General features: G+C 42.9%; 1 protein-coding gene across 1 annotated transcript in view; it reads left to right on the top strand.

Moving 5' to 3' along the window:
• LOC128407574 (myosin-4-like) overlaps positions 1 to 26,128 on the top strand; it is a 39,920-nt gene extending 13,792 nt beyond the window's left edge. Inside the window, exons 20-41 of the mRNA XM_053376085.1 lie at positions 557 to 680; positions 1,981 to 2,117; positions 3,344 to 3,599; positions 3,861 to 4,103; positions 5,653 to 5,829; positions 7,455 to 7,600; positions 7,694 to 7,784; positions 9,825 to 10,214; positions 10,306 to 10,432; positions 11,753 to 11,871; positions 12,438 to 12,634; positions 13,365 to 13,548; positions 15,299 to 15,464; positions 16,067 to 16,191; positions 16,971 to 17,279; positions 18,674 to 18,877; positions 19,302 to 19,427; positions 21,178 to 21,348; positions 21,577 to 21,681; positions 22,727 to 22,822; positions 24,130 to 24,264; positions 26,012 to 26,128. Of these exons, the coding sequence (XP_053232060.1) occupies positions 557 to 680; positions 1,981 to 2,117; positions 3,344 to 3,599; positions 3,861 to 4,103; positions 5,653 to 5,829; positions 7,455 to 7,600; positions 7,694 to 7,784; positions 9,825 to 10,214; positions 10,306 to 10,432; positions 11,753 to 11,871; positions 12,438 to 12,634; positions 13,365 to 13,548; positions 15,299 to 15,464; positions 16,067 to 16,191; positions 16,971 to 17,279; positions 18,674 to 18,877; positions 19,302 to 19,427; positions 21,178 to 21,348; positions 21,577 to 21,681; positions 22,727 to 22,822; positions 24,130 to 24,264; positions 26,012 to 26,026 (3,643 nt within the window). The 3' untranslated portion in view covers positions 26,027 to 26,128. The remainder of the gene's footprint in view (positions 1 to 556; positions 681 to 1,980; positions 2,118 to 3,343; positions 3,600 to 3,860; positions 4,104 to 5,652; positions 5,830 to 7,454; positions 7,601 to 7,693; positions 7,785 to 9,824; positions 10,215 to 10,305; positions 10,433 to 11,752; positions 11,872 to 12,437; positions 12,635 to 13,364; positions 13,549 to 15,298; positions 15,465 to 16,066; positions 16,192 to 16,970; positions 17,280 to 18,673; positions 18,878 to 19,301; positions 19,428 to 21,177; positions 21,349 to 21,576; positions 21,682 to 22,726; positions 22,823 to 24,129; positions 24,265 to 26,011) is intronic.
• The last annotated feature ends 867 nt before the right edge of the window (positions 26,129 to 26,995 follow it).

Genomic DNA, 26,995 nt, shown 5'->3' with positions numbered 1-26,995 from the left:
CACACGGGAACTGCTTCCATGTAGCGCCTTCCATACTATCAGGAAGTGTGTATAAATAATCAAAGAAATAAACAACTATCTGACTTTTAGAAGACATCTGAAGGCAAATCTGTTTAGGGCAGTTTTTAATATTTGATGAATGATTGTATTTTAATATTTGCTGGAAGCCACCCAGAGTGGCTGGGGAAACCCAGCCAGATGGGCAGGTATAAATAATAAATTATTATTAATATTATTACTACTACTAACTAAAAGGGTGGGAATGATCACACTCCTTGGGTCTCTGCCACCTGAGAAACATTCTAATGGGAGGAAGGGTTCCATTTGTGTAGAAAAGAGCCCATTCACGTGTTTGGAATGCTCATTTACTGTCCAGCACTGTCCAGTAATAGTGTAGATGTCACTCCCACGTGTGTGCGTGTGTGAAGAGCTCCCATGTATATTTTTCTACTGTTCTCCTTATTTGGATACTGTTTCCCCATTAAGACCCTAGTGTATTGTGTTACTGACTTCAGTTCTCCTACCTCTCTGTTCATTTCTGCCTTTCCTACCACAGCTACAAAATTCTTAATGCCTCTGCAATTCCTGAAGGCCAGTTTATTGACAGCAAGAAGGCTTCTGAGAAGCTTCTCTCTTCCATTGATGTGGATCATAATCAGTACAGATTTGGCCATACTAAGGTATATACAAGCACGGAGTTTGACAGTTGTTTCCAGCAAATAAAAAATGGATGAAGTGCATGAGAGGAGAACGATAGAAAAGAACAGGTAGTATATTTGGGTTGCCTAATTTATTTATGCATGGCTGATTCCCCTTTGGGACGCGGGTGGCGCTGTGTGTTAAACCACAGAGCCTAGGACTTGCCGATCAGAAGGTCAGCGGTTTGAATCCCCGCGACGGGGTGAGCTCCCGTTGCTTGGTCCCTGCTCCTGCCAACCTAGCAGTTCGAAAGCATGTCAAAGTGCAAGTAGATAAATAGGTACCGCTCCAGTGGGAAGGTAAATGGTGTTTCCATGCGCTGCTCTGGTTTGCCAGAAGCAGCTTAGTCATGCTGGCCACATGACCTGGAAGCTGTACACCGGCTCCCTCGGCCAATAAAGCGAGATGAGCGTCGCAACCCCAGAGTTGGTCACGACTGGACCTAATGGTCGGGGGTTCCTTTACCTTTTTAATTCCCCATTAAGATATTTTTACTCATGTGAATGTAATCTCCAAAAGCATGGAAAGCAGCCACTGCATATTATGCTTCTTTCTCCATTCAATGGCAATGTGATTAGAAAGGGATGAGCTCTCCTCAGCTCTCCTATGATTGACTGTTGGTCCCAGACAGAAGGTTGGAAGGATATGGTTGTAAGCTGGACAGGACAGACATAGTCATAGGTTCAGGTTCACCAAGATAAGATAAGCATGGCAAGGTTCAGACCTGTAGCTCTGTCTGGGTGGCTGGCTCTGCCTCTAGTAAGCACAGTCTGCTTTGTTTCCAACATCATGGGGGACCACATGGCTCAGCTGCCTTCAGGGCAGGAGTCCTAAAGGGTAAAAAGACAGCATTGCAACCTCCTCAGGCTGGAGAGGTGTGAGCCATATAAGTTCCTCTTGTACTGGGGCTTCCAGGGCAGAGATGGTGTTCAAGGCTGGTTCAAGGCCTGCTGATCCTTCTGAATATGTGGCCTCATCCTCCTAAAACGATGAGCCACAACCTGGTGTCATGACACTGGCTTGGGATTTTTCCTGAAAAACCTGAAGAAATTTCCTGAGCTAACCAGAAGTCTTGGACAGAAGTCTCTTTCTGTTTCTCTCCCCTCCCACACACATACCAGCACCCTTTCTCTTTAACATGACAATAGTGCTGAGAGCAAGAATAAAAGATAGAGAAGGGGTAAGGATCACCCACTTCACATACCACTTTCCTCTCCCTTTGTTAGTACTATGTGCTTGTTTAGTGATAACTTTTGTTTCAAACTTACCAAAACATCACAGGTATTCTTCAAGGCTGGCCTCCTTGGGTTGCTGGAAGAGATGAGAGATGAGAAACTGGTAGCCCTCATCACCCACACACAAGCTATGTGCAGAGGTTACCTCATGAGGCTTGAATTCCAAAAGATGAATGCAAGAAGGTAACTAGCCATTTCCTTGCTGAACCTCCAGAGAGCAGCTCACTAGAACTTGTTTGTACAAATTAATGTCAGAATATGTCTGTATTAAATGTATGGTCTTCTGTACAGAATGAAGGCCATACAGTGTCATACTTAGTTCCCTGTCTCATACCTAAACTTTTGACAGAGCTAGGATATGTATTTTTGATGCAAAATCTGGCACTGTTACTTTCTCATCTTCAGCATTTGAACCTTGCTTTGGCAAAGCTTGTTGCTCTTTTATGCTACAAATGTAATGCAGGTAATTTGGAATTCCTCCGCCCTCTTTTTATCTGGAAACGACCAGTTTGAGTTTATTGTGCTAGCTGAAGGCCCATGCCAAAGCATAGAAACACAAACAATTTCAGATGCAAAATATAAATCAAGGCATCAACTAAAACAGAGTCGTCAATTTCTAGTGAGACTACAGATATAGACCCCTAAATCCCTGTTACAGTTCACAACTATGTTGTCCAATTCCTTTTTCCTAATCTTGCTTGCCACCAGCATGAGAAAGGCAATTTTATAAGTCATTTTATAAAGGCCGCTTTATAAGTCACTAACACATTGGAGTAACCACTGAACCTGCTCCATTGAGGGATAATTGCTTCCATGAGCAAGTAAGTTTTAGAAAGTGGCTCCTCAGGTCTACATATAAGGGCCAATATAACAAATAATGAAGAATATGGCTAACCTGATCCAAAACACACACCCACCTCACTCACACACGAAAACAAAGATCACCACAGCCAATCACAAGCAAACAATCACACCCTAGGCCAACCCCAACCTCTCTCACCACCAAAGGAACACAAGTGAACAACACAAGCAACGCTGACACCAAACTCTACATACATTAAACATAATAGAAACACCGCCACCCGACCCCACCCCCATCCATCTTCCCTCTCTCCACCCCCCTTTCTTTTTTCTTTCTTTTTTCTTCTCCCCCTAATGCCTCAACAAATGAAACGGATTTGTAAAAATGTTACATGGAAGAAGAAAAAAAATACGAGGCACTACACTTCTGTAAAACAAGAAAATCCTTAATAAAAATATTTTTTTAAAAAAGAATATCTTCTACCTGTAATTGACCAGTCTGCTTTAGGAGATTACCACTGATAAAGATCAGTGCTTAATTAAGTATTGAAACATGTGCCTCTGAAATCACTTTCCGCTTAAGTCCCTTTCTTTCCATACATTCGCAGAGAATCAATTTATGTAATTCAGTACAATGTCCGTTCATTCATGAACGTCAAGCACTGGCCCTGGATGAAGTTATATTTCAAGATCAAGCCCTTGCTAAAGAGTGCTGAATCAGAGAAAGAGATGGCCAACATGAAAGAAGAATTTGAGAAAACTAAAGAAGATCTTGCAAAGTCGGAAGCAAAACGAAAGGAGCTTGAGGAAAAAATGGTGACTTTGGTGCAAGAGAAGAATGACCTTCAGCTTCAAGTTCAGTCTGTAAGTAACGTGTGTTCTCCTAGTTGCACTTCTGATTACCACCGTCCATTGTAGAGAGAACACTCAGTGGGCAAGCTGAGAGCAATAACCTTCAACCTGGTTACTTGACAATCTAGATCTCATAGATGAGCTTCTGGAAAAAGCATACTGCCATCTAGTCCTGCTTGACAGAGGATTCAGTGGCACTAATCACAGCAGCACTCCTGATTTTTATATTAAAAAACAAATACACATGTCTGGCTTCTTCTTTTCGTTCTATAGGAAAGTGAAAGTTTAGCAGATGCTGAGGAAAGGTGCGATGGACTCATCAAAAGTAAGATTCAGCTAGAAGCTAAGATAAAAGAGTTGACTGAAAGGCTGGAGGATGAGGAGGAGATGAATGCCGAGTTGACGGCCAAGAAGAGGAAACTTGAAGATGAGTGCTCAGAGCTGAAGAAAGACATTGATGACTTGGAACTAACATTGGCCAAAGTGGAGAAGGAGAAGCATGCAACGGAAAACAAGGTGAAAAGAGACTACAGAGTCATAGTGCCATTACGACCCCTCTCGGTTCTGTCCCCCTGCCAACATGAAAGTATCATTTTAAATCAGTAGAGTGGTAACTCGGGTTAAGTACTTAATTCGTTCCGGAGCTCCATTCTTAACCTGAAACTGTTCTTAACCTGAAGCACTGCTTTAGCTAATGGGGCCTTGCACTGTCGGAGCACGATTTCTGTTCTCATCCTGAAGTTCTTAACCCGAGGTACTATTTCTGGGTTAGCAGAGTCTGCAACCTGAAGTGTATGTAACCTGAAGCGTATGTAACATGATGTACCACTGTATTAAGGAAAGGAAGGAAAAGATAACTAACTTAAACTTAAGAAGTTTTGGCTACTGGTTTGTTCCTTCAACTTTTGTATTGCAGCATTTGGAGTTTGGGGTTTAGATGTTCAGCATCCAGATTCCTATTTTTCAGTGCTGCCATGAAGCTCAGTAGGTGGCCCTGAGCAAATCAAATGATATCTCAGGATTGTTTTTTTTTTTACAGAGTTGTGAGTTCAAAAGGGAATGTTATACGTCTTGCTTTGGATCTTTGAGACTGATTAGAAAAAAAATCTAATAATGTATCAGGTTGTATCCAGTGCTGTCCCTATTCAGAGTAGACATGACTAAGGGCTCATCCACACTTAACTTTTTGCCCCGTGCTTTCTAGGCACAGGCCCACGCTTTTCTGGTCCAAATCTGAGCCCTTTTTTATTTTTTTGCCCCACTGCTTCCTCCAGGAAAACCTGCTCTTTAATGCTGAATCAGAACAAACAGCAATTTTGGTTTTCTGTGGCTTGCCATTTGCTCTGATTCAACACTAAAGAACAGGTTTTCGCAGGGAAAGTGCCTGGGATGAGGGGCGGGGATGCTCAGACAGGGAACGTTAAAACACGGACCTGTTCCTAGAAATGCAGAGCAAAGGTAAGTGTGGATGAGCCCTATCTTAACTTCATTAATTCCACATTAATGTCCATAAATTGGAGAGTGCAGAATAATGAAACTGATTTTTTATTTGGTTGCAAAATATATTTAACTTGCCTGACAGAATTCTTCCTACTAGTCCTGTTGGAAGATTATGCTTGGCCCTTTGCATTTTGTGAAGGGGATTTTTTTTCTACTCGTAACATTTGTATTTTTAAATTTCATGGGCAAAAAAGAGAGAAAATCCGCTTTTACCCAATCTTACTGTGTAACTCAGTGTGCTTTATTGCACTATTTCACTTTTGTAATGAAGAGGTCAGGAGGCATTTCTGAGGAAAGTCTCATTGGGTTTCCACATCTGTAACTAGTGCTGCTCGTTACATATGTATAGGATTTTAGTAGACACCAGCCTTTGGGTGATATCATACTCAAGAGTAGACCCACTGAAATCAATGAACAACTTCCTTACATCCATTTACTTCAGTGGGTCTACTCAGCATATGACTTAGTTGCGTATTACCCTATGTTATTTTCTCACTCATAAGACTGCATATAATCACCCGTAATAAGAAAACACTCATAAATGGAGGTCTTTATTGTTTCTTAGGTTAAAAATCTTACTGAGGAGATGGCAGCTTTGGACGAAAACATCTCCAAGCTCACCAAAGAGAAGAAAAGCCTCCAAGAAGCTCACCAGCAGACTTTAGATGACCTCCAGGCAGAGGAAGACAAAGTGAACACTCTGTCCAAAACCAAATCGAAACTTGAACAGCAAGTTGATGATGTAAGAGAATTTTTAGTGTTGAGAGGACACAATAAAAGCACTGGGAGAAATGAAGTCTATTTGCAGTTATACACACTGGCTAGAACCAATGTTGAACCTGCTAAATCTTTTTTTTGTACTAGTCCTCAGTTCTATATCTGCCTGATATCATCAGTCCTCTCCTCCAGGCTTAGGAAGGCAGTGAGAGCACAGAACTAATGCAACCTGAGGCACCATTTAACTGACTAAACGTGGGCATAAATATCTTCAAGTAAGGGCCTTTACTCTTGCCAGAAGTTCGGCTCTGCCCTTGCTGGTTCTGGAAGGATCTTTTGGAAAAGTCCTGTACGCTCAGAGACTTTGCGCCTGCCCATTAGGGGAAATAGGAAGCCCTGAACACTTATTTTTTAAGATGTCCTTTTTACAATGAGGCACGTAGAGATACCATCGACCCCTATCTGGTGAGACTTGCTGACCTTCCAGACAAGCCTAAACTAAATTTTCTCCTCTTAGGCAAAAATCACAAGATGACCCGGATGGTCGCCAGATTCTGCGCGCAGATTTGTAGGTGTAGAACACCCCCTGCAACAAATAGATTGCTAGGAAAACTGCCATAGCCGGCCTCCTGGGCATCCCAGGGGCAATATGCACGTTAGTTTAACCTTAGGTCCTTTTGCGTTCGTGCGACTATTTTAATTTTAATCTATAAGCTGTTATTGTATATTGTTTTAAATGTCTGTTTCATTCTTGTGAAAGCAGTCTCAGTTGTGCTTTTTGAACTGGTCTTTGACCGTAATAATAAATTATTACTATTAGTAAAGGTAAAGGGACCCCTGATCATGAGGTCCAGTCGTGACCAACTCTGGGGTTGCAGTGCTCATCTCGCTTTATTGGCTGAGGGAGCCGGCTCATGTGGCCAGCATGACTAAGCCACTTCTGGCAAACCAGAGCAGCACACGGAAATGCCATTTACCTTCCCGCTGGAGCGGAACCTATTTATCTACTTGCACTTTGACGTGCTTTCGAACTGCTAGGTTGGCAGGAGCAGGGACCGAGCAACAGGAGCTCACCCCGTCGCGGGGATTTGAACTGCCAACCTTCCGATCGGCAGGTCCTAGGCTCTGTGGTTTAACCCACAGCGCCACCCATGTCCCTATTACTATTAGTATCTTCAAGTAATTTTCAGTAATGAAATGTGTCAATCCACTGCCAGCCTAACAGTTCCCTTTTTGAAGAATATTCTCTTTTTGAAGACAGCAAGTGGTAGATCATTTTTAGGAGCAAGGGAACTTGCCTCAAAACATATTCACATATTTTTAACTAGGTAAACTTAGGAATATAGGAAGCTGTGTTACACCATATCAGCTCATTGGTCCATCCAGCAGCTGCCTCTTCAAGGTTTCAGGCGGGCCTTTTTCTAACATGTTTGGCTGGTATTTATTAGACTTTGTTATTAATAGGATATCTAAGAACTGAATTTTATTTTAGCATTGCCATCTTTGCAGGGGCTTAGAAGACTCTGCTTTAAGGCCTAAAGCAGCATCTAGCCCACTGGCCTTTCAAAACTCCTAATGCTTTATATTTACTCCCTCTTCTTTGAAACAATAGCATTAAATCAGTGTCTCTTGTTCTTATGCACTGTTTAGCTTGAAGGGTCTTTGGAGCAAGAGAAGAAGCTTCGTATGGATCTTGAGAGAGCTAAAAGGAAGCTGGAGGGGGATCTGAAGATGTCTCAGGAATCTATCATGGACCTGGAGAATGACAAGCAGCAAATGGATGAAAAACTGAAGAAGTATACTGCTGAGATTTTAATATTGTGTTATTGGATCTCAAATTTGACCTTTCTCATTAAAATGCTTACTTTTCTTTTTTCCTCCTTCACCAGGAAAGAGTTCGAAATCAGCCAGGTGCAAGGAAAAATAGAGGATGAACAGGCTCAAAGCTCTCAGCTACAGAAAAAAATTAAAGAGCTACAGGTAGATCATAGAAAACTTTTGTGCCTCAGAAATCTCAGTTTTTATGGTCACTCTCACCCCTCATGTACATTCACTGCTTATATAGTGGTTCTAAAATGATATTCTTCCTCAAATTGAATACAGTGGTACCTCGGGTTACATACGCTTCAGGTTACATACGCTTCAGGTTACAGACTCCGCTAACCCAGAAAAAGTGCTTCAGGTTAAGAACTTTGCTTCAGGATGAGAACAGAAATCATGCTCTGGCGGCGCGGCAGCAGCAGCAGGAGGCCCCATTAGCTAAAGTGGTGCTTCAGGTTAAGAACAGTTTCAGGTTAAATACAGACCTCCGGAATGAATTAAGTACTTAACCTGAGGTACCACTGTACCTACATACACACTTAGTATGAAGACGCTAGATAAAATCACTTTAGGAAGAATAGTGTATTACTCCAGGGAATTCCGGATTGGTCTTAAGGAACCACTGACTGTAGGTGTATATTTTCTCCTTAATGTGAGATGTTTATGAATATATTTGTGTTCATATGCATTTCACAGAGAACCTGAAATATTATAGGTTTATAAAATAAGTATGCATGCACTGCTTATTATACACACGTTTTTATTGAAATAATACAATGATTTAGTACTTTTAGATTACTCCTGGCCCAGCTACTATCTGGGGGCACAGACTTGGCTTAATGCCCACCCTGACTTTATAGAAACCGTTCAATCCAAGTACTTAAGGCAAATATTATCAGTGCCATCTTGTGTTTCAAACACTGCATTGCACTTGGAGGCCAACTTTCTCTCAATTGAATTACAAATTTGGTACAGGGCATTTACCGTACTTATTGTCTTTGTCTGAATTTAACCCTTACCAGTCTATTACCCTTAATATTGCAAGACTGTCACGAGAGTGCTTGGACCAAAACTGTTACTCAAAATCTCTACTCTGATTTATCACCCAACATTTATTATCACTGGTTTTTGATAAAGCAAATAATTTAATTAGGCAGCGCCTACATGACATTGAGCGCCGTGGGTGGCACTGTGGGTTAAACCACAAAGCCTAGGACTTGCCGATCAGAAGGTCGGCAGTTTGAATCCCCGTGGCGGGGTGAGCGCCTGTTGCTCGTTTCCTTCTCCTGCCAGCCTAGCAGTTCGAAAGCATGTCAAAGTGCAAGTAGATAAATAGGTACCGCTCTGGTGAGAAGGTAAATGGCGTTTCCCTGCGCTGCTCTGGTTTGCCAGAAGCGGCTTAGTCATGCTGGCCACATGACCCAGAAGCTGAACGCTGGCTAGCTTGGCCAATAAAGCGAGATGAGCTCCGCAACCCCAGAGTCGGCCACGACTGGACCTAATGGTCAGGGGTCCCTTTACCTTTATCTTTACATGACATTGAGCAACAGAATAATTTAGCCACTATAAGAAAATTTTGTCCTTGGTACGATTTTTTCCTACCTAGTCTCCTCCACATATCTGCATCCCATCTGCAAAACTTAACAGTTTTAAAATACAGACGTGCCTTCACCTGTGCAAAACGATTATGTCCATGCAGAGACGGCAGTATCAAATCTGTAGTGCATGTACTCCTAGCCTCTGCATTCTCCTAACCTCTGCGTTATTACTCCTCTTCTATCATCCATACCAGGCTGTTCATCCGCTGCTACATTGTCCTTCCTTCTTGCAGACCAAGATTACCAGGTGACAGCAAACACGGCAAAATTTTTAGCTGGGGCAATCAGAATTAGATCTACCATTTGACTAACCTGTTTAATGCCTAGTAAAGAGTAGCCCACTTGTTTATGTCTTATTTGTGGTCAAGGAAAGTTATTGACTCTTTCATTTGCATAGCTCAGAACGTATTTTGTAAAACCAACAATCTAGCTATATCTGTATTTGACTGTATTTGATTCCTTTGCTATAGCTTGTGGCTGACGCAAATAAAGATTTTTTACTTTTAGTTTATAAAGTCATGAGCACGGTCTACCTAGAGTTCCTTTTCAGTTCTACTGTTTTCAGTGGCATAGTTAAATTTCTGTATCTTATTTCCCAAAGGCCCGTATGGAAGAACTGGAGGAGGAGATTGAGGCTGAGCGTGCATCTCGGGCCAAAGCAGAGAAGCAGCGGGCTGATCTCTCCAGAGAACTTGAAGAGATCAGTGAGCGTCTGGAGGAAGCTGGTGGGGCAACCGCAGCTCAGATTGAGATGAACAAGAAACGTGAGGCAGAATTCCAGAAAATGCGCAGGGACCTTGAAGAGGCCACTCTGCACCATGAAGCCACAATGGCTGCTCTCCGCAAGAAGCATGCAGACAGTGCAGCTGAACTTGGGGAACAAATTGATAACCTGCAACGTGTGAAACAGAAGCTGGAGAAGGAGAAGAGTGAGCTGAAGATGGAGATTGATGACCTTGCCAGTAATATGGAATCTGTCTCCAAAGCCAAGGTAGACAGTTGCATGTCCTTATTGTGACTAACTGTTCTGCTGTAGATTCTGGTTAATTAAAACATTGTATTTAATTTCTCCCCTCACAAAGAGTAATCTGGAAAAGATGTGCCGGGCCCTTGAAGACCAGTTCAGTGAAATTAAGACAAAAGATGAAGAGCATGTGCGGCTGATCAATGATCTGAACACACAGAAAGCACGTCTGCACACCGAGAATGGTGAATTTGGACATTTCTGGAAGACATGGGCATTCCTCCTGACATTTATTTATTTTGAATAGTCCCATCCCCCCTTTCCATAAAAATCATTGTAGACATGTTATCTACATATATATTATCTTTGCCTTGACACATCAGCATTAATGTTTAAACTGCACCCTTCCTTGTCAATCAGATATGACCAAGTATTTCACTATGGAAGATCGCCCTTGAAATATTAGTGGGGTGTGAGAGCACCCACTGATGCTTTTACACAGTCTTCATTTACTCCCATATATTTCTGGTTTACTGTGGCTTACATTGTAGGAAACTGCATTTCTGTTTCTTAAAGTGTATCTTAGAAATGTGGGTTGTTGGATAATTGGTTTTTTCCCCTTTTCTGTGATGCGGAAAAGTAATGCTTATACAACTCATACAACAAATATTCAGATTCAAAAACTCAGCCACAAATACTCAAAGGTTTCCACTGCCTTCTCCTTTAGACCCCTATATTAGTTCCTGTTAACAGCTACAAATGCACTGTTAATGTTGAATAGAGAACTGCTCTGGGTTTTAAACATGATCTCTGTGTTTCAATCTATGCATAAGCATCAGTAGTGAAAAACTACTGTTGATAGTCAAGTGGGAGTATTGGGGCTGCATGAACAGCATTAGCAAGTGGCACAAGTGAGAGATTCACAGCTCCATGAGAAGATTAATAAACGTTATTCAGATTCTTGAGGCACCATGCACAGCTTCTGGTCACCCAATAGACCTTGAGCCTCGGTGTCGCTCTCAATTTCCAAAAATTGTAATTGCACATGACACTTCACAGAATATGCCTTAAATAGCCTCTACATGCAGCTCCGAGAAAATTAAATCCTACTGATAGCAATGAGAATAAAATTAAATCCTACTGATAGCAATGAGAATAAAGCCCATGCAGCTTATTCTGGTTTACAACTCATTTTCTCCGAGTGAAGAAGTAAGGCCACCACTAAAAGTATATATGGATAGATCTAAAGCAAATGTATTAATCTGAGCAAAGAAATTATCGAGAACTAATGTTAAGTGCAGTATTTATCATAATTATTGAAAAATGTAGTATTTATTGCATTTTATTTTAATAGAATCCATACTATATTTGTTGCAATTATTGTGGACTGTAGTAACATCCATTTCAAAGAATGGGAGGCAGAGATAGAAAAATTCTAGTCGACCAAGCGCACAAATGATTTAATTCAGCACTTGCATTGCCATCAGTGAGACTACTTAGGAGCAGGTGGGGTGTTTTTGAACCATCTCAGCCTATGACTATTTGAATATTTTTTTTTCCAATAGGCGAATTTTCTCGACAACTAGAAGAAAAAGAATCTTTTATTTCACAGTTGATCAGAGGGAAACAAGCCTTTACCCAGCAGACAGAGGAACTCAAGAGGCAGCTGGAGGAAGAAAACAAGGTGATTTTCCACTTGTATATCATGCCTCAGAGAAGTGAGGAATGAATAATCCTGATAAAAAGAGGCAGGAGAGGCAGGGAACATCAGGAAAAAGGCAATAAAACAATCAAAGCTGATTTCCAGCTGACATGGACTGATGGAAATTCAAGGACAAATTACAGCATGAATGCAACATGGGGAGGTAAAACATGCAACATGGAGAGGTAAAACAGGTGCTTTTGCAAATTCTGCAATTGCTATTGAAAAAGCTATGATAATATTGCACTGTTTAAAAAAACACCCCTCCATAAGATTGTGTGGAATTTACTGCAGTGAAAGCATGACTGAGGCTAAAGAACGCAAATAAAAAATTAAAAAATCGGTTCACAGAAAGTAATAATGCTTGGTTAAGTATTATATAGTCAATACTTTTATGTTTGGGTATAAACCAACTGCTGAGGAAGAAAACATCCCAGATCTCATATCTGACACGACTAACAGACAGATGTAGAATGTCTGATTGACACAACCTACATGCCATTGCTACCCATGTGGTCATCATTACCATTAACGTTATGAACCCTTAGGCAAAAAACGCTCTGGCCCATGCCTTGCAATCTGCTCGCCATGACTGTGACTTGCTCCGGGAGCAGTTTGAAGAGGAGCAAGAAACCAAAAGTGAGCTGCAGAGGGCTCTCTCCAAGGCCAACACTGAAGTTGCCCAGTGGAGAACCAAATATGAAACGGATGCCATTCAACGTACTGAGGAATTAGAAGAAGCCAAGTGAGTCCTGGGAAGGAAATCAGGGGAGAGCTTTGGAGATGCCAGGGTTTTAACCTGTGGTATTTATTTTTGACAGCAAATCCTCTATTTCTAGTTTTGCATCTTATGCAGGTTTGTTTTTTGCTATTGCTATTTGTTTTATAAGCGTATTTATAGACCACTCTCCCATAAAATATCAGGGTAGTATAGAGCAATATAAAACATGAAAAACCATCAAAAGCGGTACAACACAATCATTAAGATAGCTGGCTACTCAAGAAAATTGGAAACTACTGAATAGGCCTATTGCCATAAAATAGAGTCTTCAAGAGGCACCTGAAAGTCAAAAGTGGTGTTCCATAGCACAGGACCAGTGGCACAGAAGTGCCCAATTTCTGGTTGAGGTCAACAGTAGGAGGACAGCCAACTAACTGTGGTCTTCTGAACAATCTCATTTTACCCAATTCCCCTTTTTTTCTAGTTTTGCAGCTGATGCTATCTATTTTCTGTTGCTTTTCAATAGGTGGTCTTCTCAGTCCAGTTGGCTGCCCCTCCCACTGCTTTTGCTTCTCTTTGGTTCTGTCTCATGAAACATGTTGTCACTCCAGGCTGTCCTTTCTATGGGTCTCTCTTTTGTCACACAGAAGTCTCCCACCTAGCCAGGCTTTCTCTCACTTTCTGCTCTGCCTGTACACCAACACGGTTTGGAAAAAACACCTTTGGTTGCATCATGGGATACTTTGCCTTTCAGGAAGAAGCTGGCTCAGCGTCTCCAAGAATCAGAGGAGCAGATAGAAGCTGTCAATTCTAAGTGTGCTTCCCTAGAGAAGACTAAGCAAAGGCTGCAGGGAGAAGTTGATGACCTCATGATCGACGTAGAGAGGTCCAATGCAGCTTGCGCAGCCCTGGACAAAAGGCAGAGGAACTTTGATAAGGTTTCCTTTTCTTATTGGGTAGCGGGCAGACATTTTGCAGGAAGGGCAAACAATTTGTGCTTGTTTACAGTTGTAATCCCGGGAACTTCCAGGGCTGTCTTTTGGCATTTCTGTGAATTCAGCACAAGGCTACTATGAGAGTAGATCAATTCCACCCTTACTCATATGTTTGTTTGGTAGCACTGTAGCCTGTATAAAGTTTATATACATGCAACATTAGACTTTTCAATAGTAGTAGTAGTGGTAGTAGTATTGAATAATATGCACTTCAGTGGTATATTTTGAGCTGTGTGAAGCAAGCACGTTCTTCAGAAGTAGAAATCCTGTAGGGGGCAGGCTCATCTCTAGCTACTAATACAGGAAAAAAAACCACAATTCTACATTGTCATTATTAAATTGGTTGCTGCCTCTTTGGTCTAGAAATCAAAACTGCATTCTTATGTTTGTCCCTGAAGATTGATTGAACACAATACAGTTGGACGTTGCTTATTAAACATCCTTAGTGAAAGTAGTTTGTTGTAACTAAGTAGTTGCTGAGGAACCAATCAGACAGTGTGAATGAGGTGCAGTGATTTTGAGCCCATTTGGGGGTGTGTGTGGGGGGGAATGAAAGTTCAGGAGTGTTCCTCCCCACACCATTGGTGGGCCATGGCAGACTCACTGGGCAGCAGTGGCAGGCAACACTTGTCCTCTCAGCAGACTGGTGACGCCCCCCTTTTATTTTCACACAATGCTTGGGATACTAAAATTGCAGTTGTCTCAGAAACCAGATGCTGCTCAGAGAACCAGCTGGGGAAGGGGGAGGGATTAAAGAGGTACTGGGGTGTGGGAGCCCTAGCACCTGCATAAGGATGCCAGGTGCCGTCACCTGCCCTGTGAAAGGCTCAGATGTGATACGCAACATTTTTCCTCGGTCATAGATCCAGGAGTGGCCAGTGTGGTGGGACAGAGCCACAGTCAAACTTTTGACACCGGTATTGCGGCAGGCTACCTGGATTGTGCTGGGGTAGGGAAGGTCGGCTGTGAAGCTGGGGCTGTGTGGGTGCAGTGGTGGAGCCCATCTGATGTTTCCACCAGTATGTCCAGAATACCACAACACACATGTAAGTGGCTGTAAAGTAACATAACATTATAACATAACATAAAAACATATAGAAGGTTAATAGTAATATGATATGTTACTGCATCAGGAACTGTGCTTTGCAATTTTTTGATATGATGATTAGATTACAGTTTCATTATATACAGTGGTACCTCGGGTTACATACACTTCAGGTTACATACACTTCAGGTTACAGACTCCACTAACCCATAAATATTACCTCCGGTTAAGAACTTTGCTTCAGGATGAGAACAGAATTTGTGCTCTGGCGGCGCGACAGCAGCAGGAGGCCCCATTAGCTAAAGTGGTGCTTCAGGTTAAGTACAGTTTCAGGTTAAGAACAGACCTCCGGAACGAATTAAGTACTTAACCCGAGGTACCACTGTATGTTATGTTACTTTACAGCCAGTTACGTGTGAGTTGTGGTATTCTCAACATGATTTATGTAATGAGGCAATTGTGGTGTGTGTCCACCAGTATGTCAGCACAGCCCCAACCTCTCCACAGCACAGTCCTGTCCCAGCCCTATCCAGCCATGCTGCAGTAACACCAGTGTTGGGAGGGCAGCTCCACCACACCACTACTGCATACCCCTGAGTAAAGCACAATGTTGTGTTCCTGTGCTATATGAGCCTATTTGTTACCTAGGTGCTAGCAGAATGGAAGCAAAAATACCAGGAATGTCAGGCTGAACTGGAAGCTTCCCAGAAGGAGTCACGGTCCATGAGCACTGAAATTTTCAAAATGAAGAATGCTTATGAGGAAGTGCTGGACCAGCTTGAGGCTGTCAGGCGAGAGAACAAGAACTTGCAACGTAAGCTTCTTTTTCCTACAGACTTTAATCTAATGTAAGGCATCTGTAATGGTAGATGCACACAACCACTTTTCTCCTGCTTAGTAGTACTGGCCAAAGAACAGGCCTGCTGCTTTTACAGGTTCAGGGTAGGGAGATGTTATTCAGCAGTGCGGTAACTTCCAGCTGATTGCTGCAAAGGTCCATATCCTGCCTTTTTTCCAGACTCAAGGAGGCTTATGCAAATTAAAACACAGATAAAATACAGAAAGCTTAAAACATATAAAAATAACAGTTTACAAGTAATTAAACTGTAGCAGCGTTAAAGCACTATAAAAACAAATCTTTTAAAATATGGTGAAAACTGCAGAGCAGTGTTAAAAGCTCTTTCCTTAAAAACAACAAATATATAAATGCTCTGTGTGTGTGTGTGTGTGTGTGTGTGTGTGTGCGCGCGCGCGCGCACGTGTGTAGTACAAAAGTATTTTTATTATTAAAAAATCTTTGCATCTACTGTCCTGTGGGGGAAGGGGGAAATCATACTTCAATTAAATTGAAACATTAGGTATCCTATTCCTAAAGATTGTAACCATTACGATAAATTACACAATTTCTACCTGCAGAGGAAATTTCTGACCTGACTGAACAGATAGCTGAAGCTGGCAAAAGCAACCATGAATTAGAGAAAGCAAAGAAGCAGATTGAGCAAGAGAAGTCAGACCTCCAAGCTGCCTTGGAAGAAGCAGAGGTGAATATGAACACTTTAGAGACAGTATTAATTGGCACTCGCTATACATGGTGTATCCCTGCCCCGCAGAGGCAGTACAAGGACAAGGACAGACTAAGGTGGCATATCTTTGAAAAAAAAATCCCTAGCCCATTGCTTGAAGTTAAAGTTTTGTGAGAGCAGTGTGTCAATTTTCATAGTGAAGAATTGGACTGCTACCAATCTGGAGCTTTAGGAAGGTTTTTAGTGCCACCTTCTGGTTAAAAATAGAACAAATGATTAAAATGAGAAGGCCCATTAGCTACATTGCAAAGGGCAAGCCAAACTAGAAATGCTAATTGCATTTCCCCCTGATGACTGGGAACATGGACTGGGCAAACACCTAAGAATAACAGGAATTGTCAAAAGCCTTCCAGTCTTAATTATATCATTGTTGGGTAATATTTTCATTTATAGAATCTGTTAATTTTAGAAAAAAATAGTTTCAAGATGGTTAATTTGAACAAAATAATTTTCATGGGGGGACCATTGACACTTCTTAATAACTAAGTGTTTTATTATAAATACAAAATGTTGTATTTATTATTCAAAATGTTTGGGATGTTTCCATTTTACAAGTTGCATCTATGATCTTACAGTGTGTCCATGTTTTCCCCAAAACGATATATTTTTAAAAAAATTAACTGTGCTTGGGGTATATATTTCTCTCCTGAGCTGACAATGGAATACTATGAAGCCTGCTTTTATAGTTAAATACAAAACCATAATTGAAACAAATAATGTTGTTTCATTGATGAAAGGGATCTTTGGAACATGAAGAAGGGAAAATCCTGCGTGTCCAACTAGAACTGAACCAGGTGAAGTCTGAGATTGACAGGAAGGTTGCAGAGAAGGATGAGGAAATTGAACAACTGAAGAGGAATCACCAGAGAATGGGAGAGTCCATGCAGAGCACACTGGATGCTGAAGTGAGGAGCAGAAATGATGCTCTGCGACTCAAGAAGAAAATGGAGGGGGATCTAAATGAAATGGAAATCCAGTTGAGCCATGCCAACCGCCAAAGCGCAGAGACACAAAAACATCTGAGGAACATCCAAGGGCAACTGAAGGTCAACCTAAGTGCATACACATGTTGGGGGCTTTGTAACAATTTGTATGAATTCATTTTGTGGTGGAGTAGGGAACAGAATTGAAATTTGACTAACCTCTATAATGTTATGGATGGCATGTTAAAAATGTGTTTTTACTCTTTGTGCATCACAAAAGAGAGAGCCAATGAAAGGGTTATTCAGTGCCAAAGTAGATTATGAAAGGCATGCTTAAAAAAAACAAAAAACAAATATGAAGGTAATACAAGTTTATCAAATGCTATTGGCCATGATGGTAAAAGGATAAAAAGTCAAGTTCCCGGCATACTTAAATTTTGTCTTCTAGGACTGAATAACAGAGAATGGACGGCATGCTAAATAACTGCCTTGTTTCATGTAGACTTGGTTTGACCGCATTTTGATCCTTGTCATAAAAATTCACCCAGCTATTGTTCAAAGAAAACTTCAAAACTATAGCGTTTGTCTCTCTACCCTTCACCCAAGGGACTCAGGTTTCATGCTAGCCTTATGGCTTGTTATAATATCCTGGTGTGTTCTGATCCTTATTGTATGCTGCCCTGATAGCTTTACTGCTTGGGCGCCCCTAAAACCTTTTGAGTAAAATAAAATGAATAAATAGCAGTTCTGTGAATGAGGAAGACTGACTGAGACTTGTCGAGACTTGACCAAAGTTGCCCAGTGAGCCTTGTGCTGCAATCCTAACCCTGACTCTGTAGTGGTGGAGGAGGCTTAGATCTAGCAGATGTCCTCAACCACTGGCTTTTGCCATGACAGAGGCCCCCAGTGTAGCTGCAGAAAGCATGGCAAAGGCGGGGCTACTAGTGGCAGAGGGTCCTGCAACAGGGCGCTTGGGTTGGGTGGAACAGAGATGGGCTGCCAATGATCTGTTGTATCGTAGGCTGCTCCAGTTCCCAGAGAGGAGGTCCAATTTGGGCCTGGAGCTGCAGCACCAAAAAAAAAGCATGCAAGCCAGTGTGGCCAACAGGACTTCAGATGCAGTGAGGCCTCAGCTATTCTGTCCCACCCCTGTGTTCCTGGCCAGTTAGGATTCCTTTGCCCATTGTCTGGGAATTTGCATCTTGCCTTCCTGTTTTCTAAAAACAGCTGTCAAATAAATAAAATAAACTATGTGTTAAACAGCCAGGCCGATGTTAATACCAAGCTGCTTGGTATATATTTTAAAACAAAGCTGTAAAAGGGTTTAAGCAAGGGTCATGATCATTGGATTACAAACTCTCTGGCTTTGATTAAAGGGTGCGTTACAAGCCTCTTCCCCATGCTCTACCCACAAAAGAAAATAACTAAATATGCCATGTCAGTTTTAATTTTTCACAGACAGTGGGAGAATATCCACTTGGATATTCTGAGATGTGGTGTCTTTTTGCAAACCACAGGATTCCCAGCTTCACCTGGATGATGCTATGAGAGGCAACGATGACTTGAAGGAGCAGCTGGCTATGGTAGAACGCAGGAACAACCTGATGACGACTGAGCTTGAGGAGATGCGGGCAGCTCTGGAGCAGACGGAGCGTGCTCGCAAAGTGTCTGAACAAGAGCTGGCAGATGCCAGTGAGCGTGTGCAACTGCTGCATTCCCAGGTATATAGTCTTAGGAACATAGGTAGCTGCCTTATACTGAATCAGAGCATTGGCTCATCTAGCTCAGTATTGTCCCCACTGACTGGCAGTGGCTGTCCAGGATTTCAGACAGTCGTCTCTCCCAACCCTATCTGGAGATGGAGATGAAGCGGGGACCTTGCCTGTGCAACTCAGATGCTCTGCCACTGAGCTACAGTCCTTCCCCACAGAGTGAGAGGCCAAAACTCCCTGAGGCTGGAAGCAATACGCTTTCTCATCCCCAGCTAGTCTGAGCCAGAAGACAGAACCTGCCCGTTGATTCATCCCTGGAGAAATGCAATAGGACACGTCTCCTCACATGTCCAGTATCTCGGGTCTTGGTTGTGGCGAGCAAATGCAATTGCATTAGATAACGCAGGGGAGTAACTGCTGACTGTGTCCACAGAACACAACCCTTCTCAGCACAAAGAAGAAGCTGGAGACGGACCTTGCTCAGTTCCAAGGAGAAATTGACGATGCCATCCAGGAGGCACGGAACGCAGAGGAGAAGGCCAAAAAGGCAATTACAGATGTAAGTGCTTCGTCCTGCTTGCCGCAGGCCCCATTCTACCATGTGTTGGTGACTCCATCTGGGAAGCCATTTGTATGATTTTCTGAAACTCTCATATTTTTGCATCAATACTTGCCACACCCGCTTAGCTACTACATTTGTTGCTCAAGTTTAGTCTAGCCAACCCGTGGTTTCTTCCATTTATAGAGGCAGAAAACTCCTCCTCCCAGGCTGTCCACGGTTGGCCATATTCCTCAGTTGGCTGCTACAGCTGTTGCTGCTTCTGCTTCCCACTGATCTTCCTTCTCCTGGGGCATATACATAATGTAGGGAGAAGGCATGTTATCACAGGAATAATTGGCAATACCTCTCAAGGGAGAGAATATACCATCTAAGGCCCACTATACCCCTTACCTATCTGCCCTTTAATAATTTGTTATCAAACTCAAGGTTAAGATTACGAATACTTCGGACCACACTTCGAAACAACTATTCTTTCAACTCAGGGAAGTCAACATAGTGTCCTCCAGATGTTGTTGGACTACAACTCCCATCAGCCCAGCCAGCATAGCCAGTGGTCAAGGATGATGGGCACTATGATAGCTACCGCTTCTTTAACTGATGATGAATTCTGGTTTTCCCCATATACAGTACTGGTTTTCTTGCATAGTAGAAGAAATTAATAGATGCTTGTTTGTGTGGTAGAAATCCTTTAAAATTGGAGAGGTTTCTTTCTCTCTTCTTTAGAGTTTGACTAAAGTACCAGCTGTTTCTAAAGAACAGGTTTTTGTTTTACTCCATTTATGTAGTGTGGTTAGCAGTACAGTATATACGGTGGCGCTGTGGGTAAAACCTCAGTGCCTAGGACTTGCCGATCATCAGGTCGGCGGTTCGAATCCCCGCGGCGGGGTGCGCTCCCGTTGCTCGGTCCCAGCGCCTGCCAACCTAGCAGTTCGAAAGCACCCCCAGGTGCAAGTAGATAAATAGGGACCGCTTACTAGCAGGAAGGTAAACGGCGTTTCCGTGTGCTGCGCTGGCTCGCCAGATGCAGCTTGTCACGCTGGCCACGTGACCCGGAAGTGTCTTCGGACAGCGCTGGCTCCCCGCCTCTTAAGCGAGATGGGCACGCATCCCCAGAGTCAGACACGACTGGCCCGTACGGGCAGGGGTACCTTTACCTTTTTATACGAATGTCACTGTAGCAACACCTAGTGTCGAAATCAAGCATTATAGCAGAAATTCAGTGCACTTAACCAAAATAAAATAATAATTTTTAAAAATCACTCAAGGCGCTTCCAGACTGTAACTATTTTCGGGTGGAATTCAATCACATCTTGGCAAATTAAGGCTGTGCAATTGAAGCTGACATAGCACTCTTGTGAAACAAACCCATTTCCCTAAAAGATCTGACTTTCCCCCCTGTAACTGAGGCGCAAAGTGTGGGATAATGTTTGCTTGACACAATGTCATTTGATCTCCCCACAAACAAATCTGGATAAATGTTCATTAAATAACCTCTCCACAAATAAATCAGACTGAGTGCTTATTAAGCAGGACATCTGGAAGCAGCCTCATATATTCCAATCCAGAGAGGATGCTCTAAAGTCTGGACCCCAATCCAACTAACCAACCAACCATAGAAAGACAAACCAAATGAACTATGTAAACACACCCTGGTGAGCAGTGAGTACAGAATCTACAACACTAAAAATAATGTTGGGAGCTGTGCAGAGAAGTGTGCACTTACTGATGTTACCATCTATCTAATTAGGCAGCCATGATGGCAGAGGAGCTGAAGAAGGAGCAAGACACCAGTGCCCACCTGGAGAGGATGAAGAAGAACCTGGAGCAGACAGTGAAGGATCTGCAGCACCGTCTGGATGAAGCAGAGCAGCTGGCCCTGAGAGGCGGCAAGAAGCAACTCCAGAAACTGGAGGCCAGGGTACGCTGCCAGAGCTCATTTTTCAGGGTTGCTTGGGCTTGTCATAGTGACTGATTACAAGCAGAGGTTCATGCACAGGGCTTCCACTGGTGGGTCTGGTTAGGTGAAGCCTGCCCACACTGATTTTGGAGGTACCTTTTCAACATGATAATGCCCATTTAAGTTTTCAAAGATGTATTGACCCTTCCCCGTAAAGTTTGATCTCTATATCAGAATATTCTGTTGTAGGTACACGAGTTAGAAAATGAGCTTGATGCCGAACAGAAGAGAGGAGTTGAGGCAATCAAAGGAGTGCGAAAATATGAGCGGAGAGTCAAAGAAATCACTTATCAGGTAACGGTGTCTTATTCCATTTATTGAACTCCTGGGATTCTCCTCCATTACTATCATTCTCTTTATCTGAGAAAGACAGAAGCAGGTCAGCACAACATATTAACCATGGAACCAGATGAGAGGCAACCCAGGACTTAAATCTTTTTCCTCCATATTTTTTTTATTGAGTTTCAAAGAAAGCATTGCAACGAGGTTAAAATACACCTAACACTCAACTGAGTGGTGTGTGCAGAGAGTGCCTTCACAGTTGGAGTCTGAATACTAGTTGCTGGGAGCAGTGGCGTCGCAACGGGGGTGCGGTGCGCCCTAGGTGCCATGTCTTGGGGGGTGACAAGAAGACACCCTGCGGGGCCTCGCCCCACCGTGGCAGCGTGAGCAGCCATTGGGCCACCGCAGCCACATGTGGAGGATCCTCTGTTTGCAGCTGCAGCCGCGAGCAGAGGATCCTGGTGCCTTTGGCAAACCGCTATGTACAGCGCATGAGCGGTGTCGCACGCATGCACTGTACGTAATGCACTGCACATGCGCTGTACATAGCGGTTTGCCACTGGTGCCGCTCAAGCGCTGTACAGATGGCGTGGGGTCCCTCCGTGCCACTACAGCCGCATGTAGAGGATCCTCCGTTCATGGCTGCAGCCGCGAGCAGAGGATCCCAGCACCGTCTGTATGACGCTGGAGTGGCGCCGCTGGCAAACCGCTGTGTACAGCGCATGTGCAGCATCGCTACGGACGGTGCATGTGTTGTACGTAGTGACGCTGCACATGCGCACGTAGCAATGCCCTGCCCTGGGTGTCACAACCCCTTTGTGCGCCCCTGGCTGGGAGTCACTTGTAGGGAGAGTGCCATTTAACTCTGATCCTGCTTCTGGTCCTCCCATAGGCATCTGGTTGGCCACTGTGAGAACAGGGTGCTGGACTAGATCAGCAGGGTTCTTGTGTACCTGTTCTGCCTGTCAACTTCCAGAGGATAACCAAACTCTGATATCCTCTGAAGGCACGCTCTCAGAGCCTTATAGTGTTAGCATTCCATTTACATTCCATGCAGGCTGAAGAGGATAAGAAGAATGTTTTCAGGCTTCAAGACCTAGTGGACAAGTTGCAGCTGAAGGTGAAAGCGTACAAGAGACAAGCTGAAGAGGCTGTAAGTGCACAAATCTCAAATGGCTCCCTTCATGCTTAAACCTATACTGACCATCGTTACTCACCCTGTGTTCCTGTGTGAGGAATGGTAGGGTACAATAAACAGATAAACGATGATACAAATAACAAAATTAAAATACACTGTCGAAAGAAACACACAGCTTGAAAAACACCCAGAACTGTTTATCTTTGTCTTGTAACCCCTTTCAGGATTGCACTAACATAAATCATGACACCTCTTCACCCCTAACCCCACTATATAGTTAGGAAGACCCTGCCCCATAACCCCTACATCCTGGAACCACATAGAACCTCCCATTCCTTATACTACTACTTCCACCTGTCAAAGGGGTGGGGTGATAACTCCTCCCCAAACCCCAATTATATCTTACTTGTCTCCTTGACAGTGTTCCACCCACAGAAGTCGTATCAATTCTCAATCACAGAACAGCAAGTAGAACCCATGTCTCTCATGATGACACAGATTCACTCCCATGCCATTTACTGTAGCACTCAGTCACTTCCCAAAGCATTCCTGCATAACCAAGCAGAGGACAACCATCTCACACACTTCTAATCTTCCCTTTCCTGTCGGTGTCTCTATTAGACATCATAGATCACACATCATAGATCCTTTCAGAATACAGCTGTCACTTCAGAGAAAGGGTGGAATACATGATGGTTATCCTCTGCCTCCACAGCTGGAGGCAACAATGCTTCTGAAAGCCCGTAGCTGGAAACCACAGGAGAGGAGTGCTATTGTGCTCAAATCTTGCATGCAAATTTCCCACAAGCATCTGGTTAGCCTCTGCGAGAACAGAATGCTGGACTAGATGGGCCACTGGCCGGATCCAGCAAGCTCTTCTTGCTGTATGTGCTTACACAGGTATAGCTTACCTCCCACAATTTCCAGCATTCTAGTTCGCATGCTATGGTAAACAATAGTTAATTGTTTAAAACAGTAAATGGGTCAATTTGGGCTGCTTTTCCATGATCCCTGTCTTAGTGTTACGGAGATTACGTTTTGCTTCAACAAACCACGCCCGGTAAGCCAAGAACAAACCTTAGATGACTGCAGGTCATTGTTTGTCCGAATCAGAACAAACCATAATCCCTCATTCAGATGCAATGCTAAGCCAGGCATCATGGTTTGTTTCCCCTGCACAATGTCAGGGAGGAGGAAAACAGCCTGGATTGGTGCAGGATGTGAAATCAACATTGTTGTGGGACACCTTCGCTGTCCCTTATATACGATACCTTTGGCTCTGCTTGTGTTGTTGATTTCATGTCACGTTTCTGTTGTGCAAGGAGGAGCAAGCCAACACGAACTTTGCCAGGTTCAGGAAGGCTCAGCATGAGCTGGAAGAAGCTGAAGAGCGAGCAGACATTGCTGAATCCCAGGTCAATAAGCTGCGGGCCAAGAGCCGTGACATTGGGGGAAAGGTAAGTGTCTTGGTGGGGTGGGATGATGTACTGGCGTAAAAGGAAACTTTTCTCTGCACAAGGATAACACCTTCTGTCTCTCAGTTGGTACTGTTAATCTGCTTGGGTTCAAATTCCTACCTAGCTCTTCTAAGAAGTAGCCCCAATGTGAAACAATATATTTTCCTCCATGAAGTTTAAATTGCCTTTGAGCCTTCCACTTGCTATTGAACACTTGGTATTTGTTAGTGGAGAAATGAACAGGAGAGCATTTGCAATGCAAATTAGTATTCCGGTCAATGTAAGTTTCATATTCACATTAAAAAGAAATTGTCACTCTAAGGCTGCACTCTTATGCATACTTACATCAGAGTAAGTATCATTGAACTCAGTGAGGCTTATTTCTGAGTCTTTGGCAATCACTCATAGCCGAGTAAGATTGTCTTCCATAAACATGGTTTTAACAATGAGTCCGTAAGTGACTGTGGAGGCCAATTCTGGATCCACACGTCCTTCCACAGTGGGGACATTGGTTTCCGGGTGGGAGATGATCACAGTGTGGATTTGCAAGCGTGCCTTCCTCTTAGCACATTTCTCTCTTGCATCCTGAGTTTGAGTGTCTTCAAAGCCCATGACATCTTTGGTAAAGGCTGTTCTACAACTGGAGCGCTCGCAGGCCAGTGTTTCCCAGTTCTCAGTGTTTATATTACATTTTTTTTTAGATTTGCCTTGAGACAGTCTTTAAACCTCTTTTGTTGACCACCAGCATTACGCTTTCCATTTTTAAGTTCAGAATAGAGTAGTTGCTTTGGAAGACGATCATCAGGCATCCGCACAACATGACCAGTCGAACGAAGTTGATGTTGAAGAATCATTGCTTCAACACTGGTGATCTTTGCTTCTTCCAGTACACTGAGTATTTCTGAGTAGACATGTGTAGGATTGCATTACACACCTAATGTGGCTAGGGCAACCCAGTCAGATGGGTGGGGTACCAGTAATAGAACAACAACAAATGTAACAAGATGCCCAATGTAATTTTCCACCTTTCCACTACTTAGCTCCATGAACAAGAACACCAATGTAAACATGTTACATTTGAATATTTGAATTCTCCTCCCTTGACTTGATAGTAAGCTTTGCAACCTATCCATCCGTTTAAGTGTAGAGAAATATTATCAAGCGCAGTCATGAGCTATCCTCCAATAAATTTGAAATGGTGAGAGATAAGACACATACATATGGTACAAATATCTTCAATAAATATTGCAGTGTTAAGTACTAACAGATTTGTAAAGCCAAAAGCGATGACTTAGATCATGTTCTCCGATTTCCTTACAAACATGTGCTACATAATTTCACAGCAGCATCTTCTCTCTGCTTCATGGCTCTTAAAACAAATAGGAATTGTGTCCAGACTAGAGTGAAATCTGGAAGCCTGGGCTACAGCCTGGCAAGGATCTTCTTTCCCCTCTTCTTTTGATTTTTCTCCTTTACCTTGCTGCTTCTCCCTCATATTATACTTCTGAGCCAAGGAAATAAAAGCAGACAATTCCAGTTGCTGTGGTGGCAGCAGTCCTACCACAGTTTGTGGGGGGCAGAGGGAGAGGAGAGTAAGACAGAGCAATTCTCCCACACCAGAAAAATAATGCAAGAGGGAGAATTCCTGCCTGTTAGTCCCTTGCCATACTCTTGCTACCTACACTGTTCACATATAAGCTGTTCCGTTACCTCATTATCTTCTACATTTGAATTTATTTTTGTACAGAAATCGGAAGAATGAGACGAACTGCTCCTGAAAAGATTCCATACAATGTGGAATTCTTCACAGTGAATGTACATGTAAATCATTGAACCTGAATAAAAATACATTTTAAGCAACGTATTTCAGTTGTGACCTTTTAATGTTTCATCAAAAATCAGAGGCGCCTGTGAGAAATTGCGAAGATTCCCATGGGAATGTGGGCATCAAGCGTACTTGCAGAATTCTTGAGAGCTGGGTAACTGCAGCCAGCTGCATGAACGGTGGTGTGCATTTGTGAACATGTATATTTTTGTTTGTTTCACTCGTTTGCTTATTTATTTAATTTATATCCCACACCTTCATTATAAAATAATTCTAGGGCAGCAATTACAAATGTATTCAAACTGATTCAACATTACCGCCCCCCACAAAGTCTGGTAATACAAAAGCAACACTGACCAACCAAACAGTGCAAGTACTAGAATAAAAACAGCGTTAGAAAGCCGGTTGAAGCAAATCTGTCTGGGCACATCCATAAGGCCTGTTTATTGAGCATTCACTCAAATTTGTTTGCAGGGGGGAATGCTGCATCAAAGCAAATGTTATCCCACACTTCCTAGTGCATTTCCCCATCACTTTTCTTATTGCTGAAAGCCCAATTTTTCATGAACTACGTTTGTTGCACAAGAAATCCCAGTCATCTATAATTTTGCGGCTTGAATTTGCTGGTGTGTGATTGAATCCCACCCCCCAAATAGTGGCAGTCTGGAAGTGCCCTGTATTTTGAAAGACTGAGAAAATAGAGCAAGACAACTTCCGCGGGTTAGAGTGTTATTATTACTATTATTATATTTGATACTGCCTTTCATCTGAAGATTGCAGGCTGGTTCACAACATAAAAATACAAAATGAGAACACGAAATACATACCATAGATTCCAGCGTATTGGGCGACTGGGCGTGTTAGACCCCCCCCCCAATTGGCAGCTGCAATTTGGGGGTTCCTCTT

Source organism: Podarcis raffonei, chromosome 2 (assembly GCF_027172205.1).
Source record: "Podarcis raffonei isolate rPodRaf1 chromosome 2, rPodRaf1.pri, whole genome shotgun sequence".
NCBI classification, from domain to species: domain Eukaryota; kingdom Metazoa; phylum Chordata; class Lepidosauria; order Squamata; family Lacertidae; genus Podarcis; species Podarcis raffonei.
The sequence above is the reverse complement of the archived record's forward strand: the minus strand, read 5'-3'. Positions and strand labels throughout refer to the sequence as shown.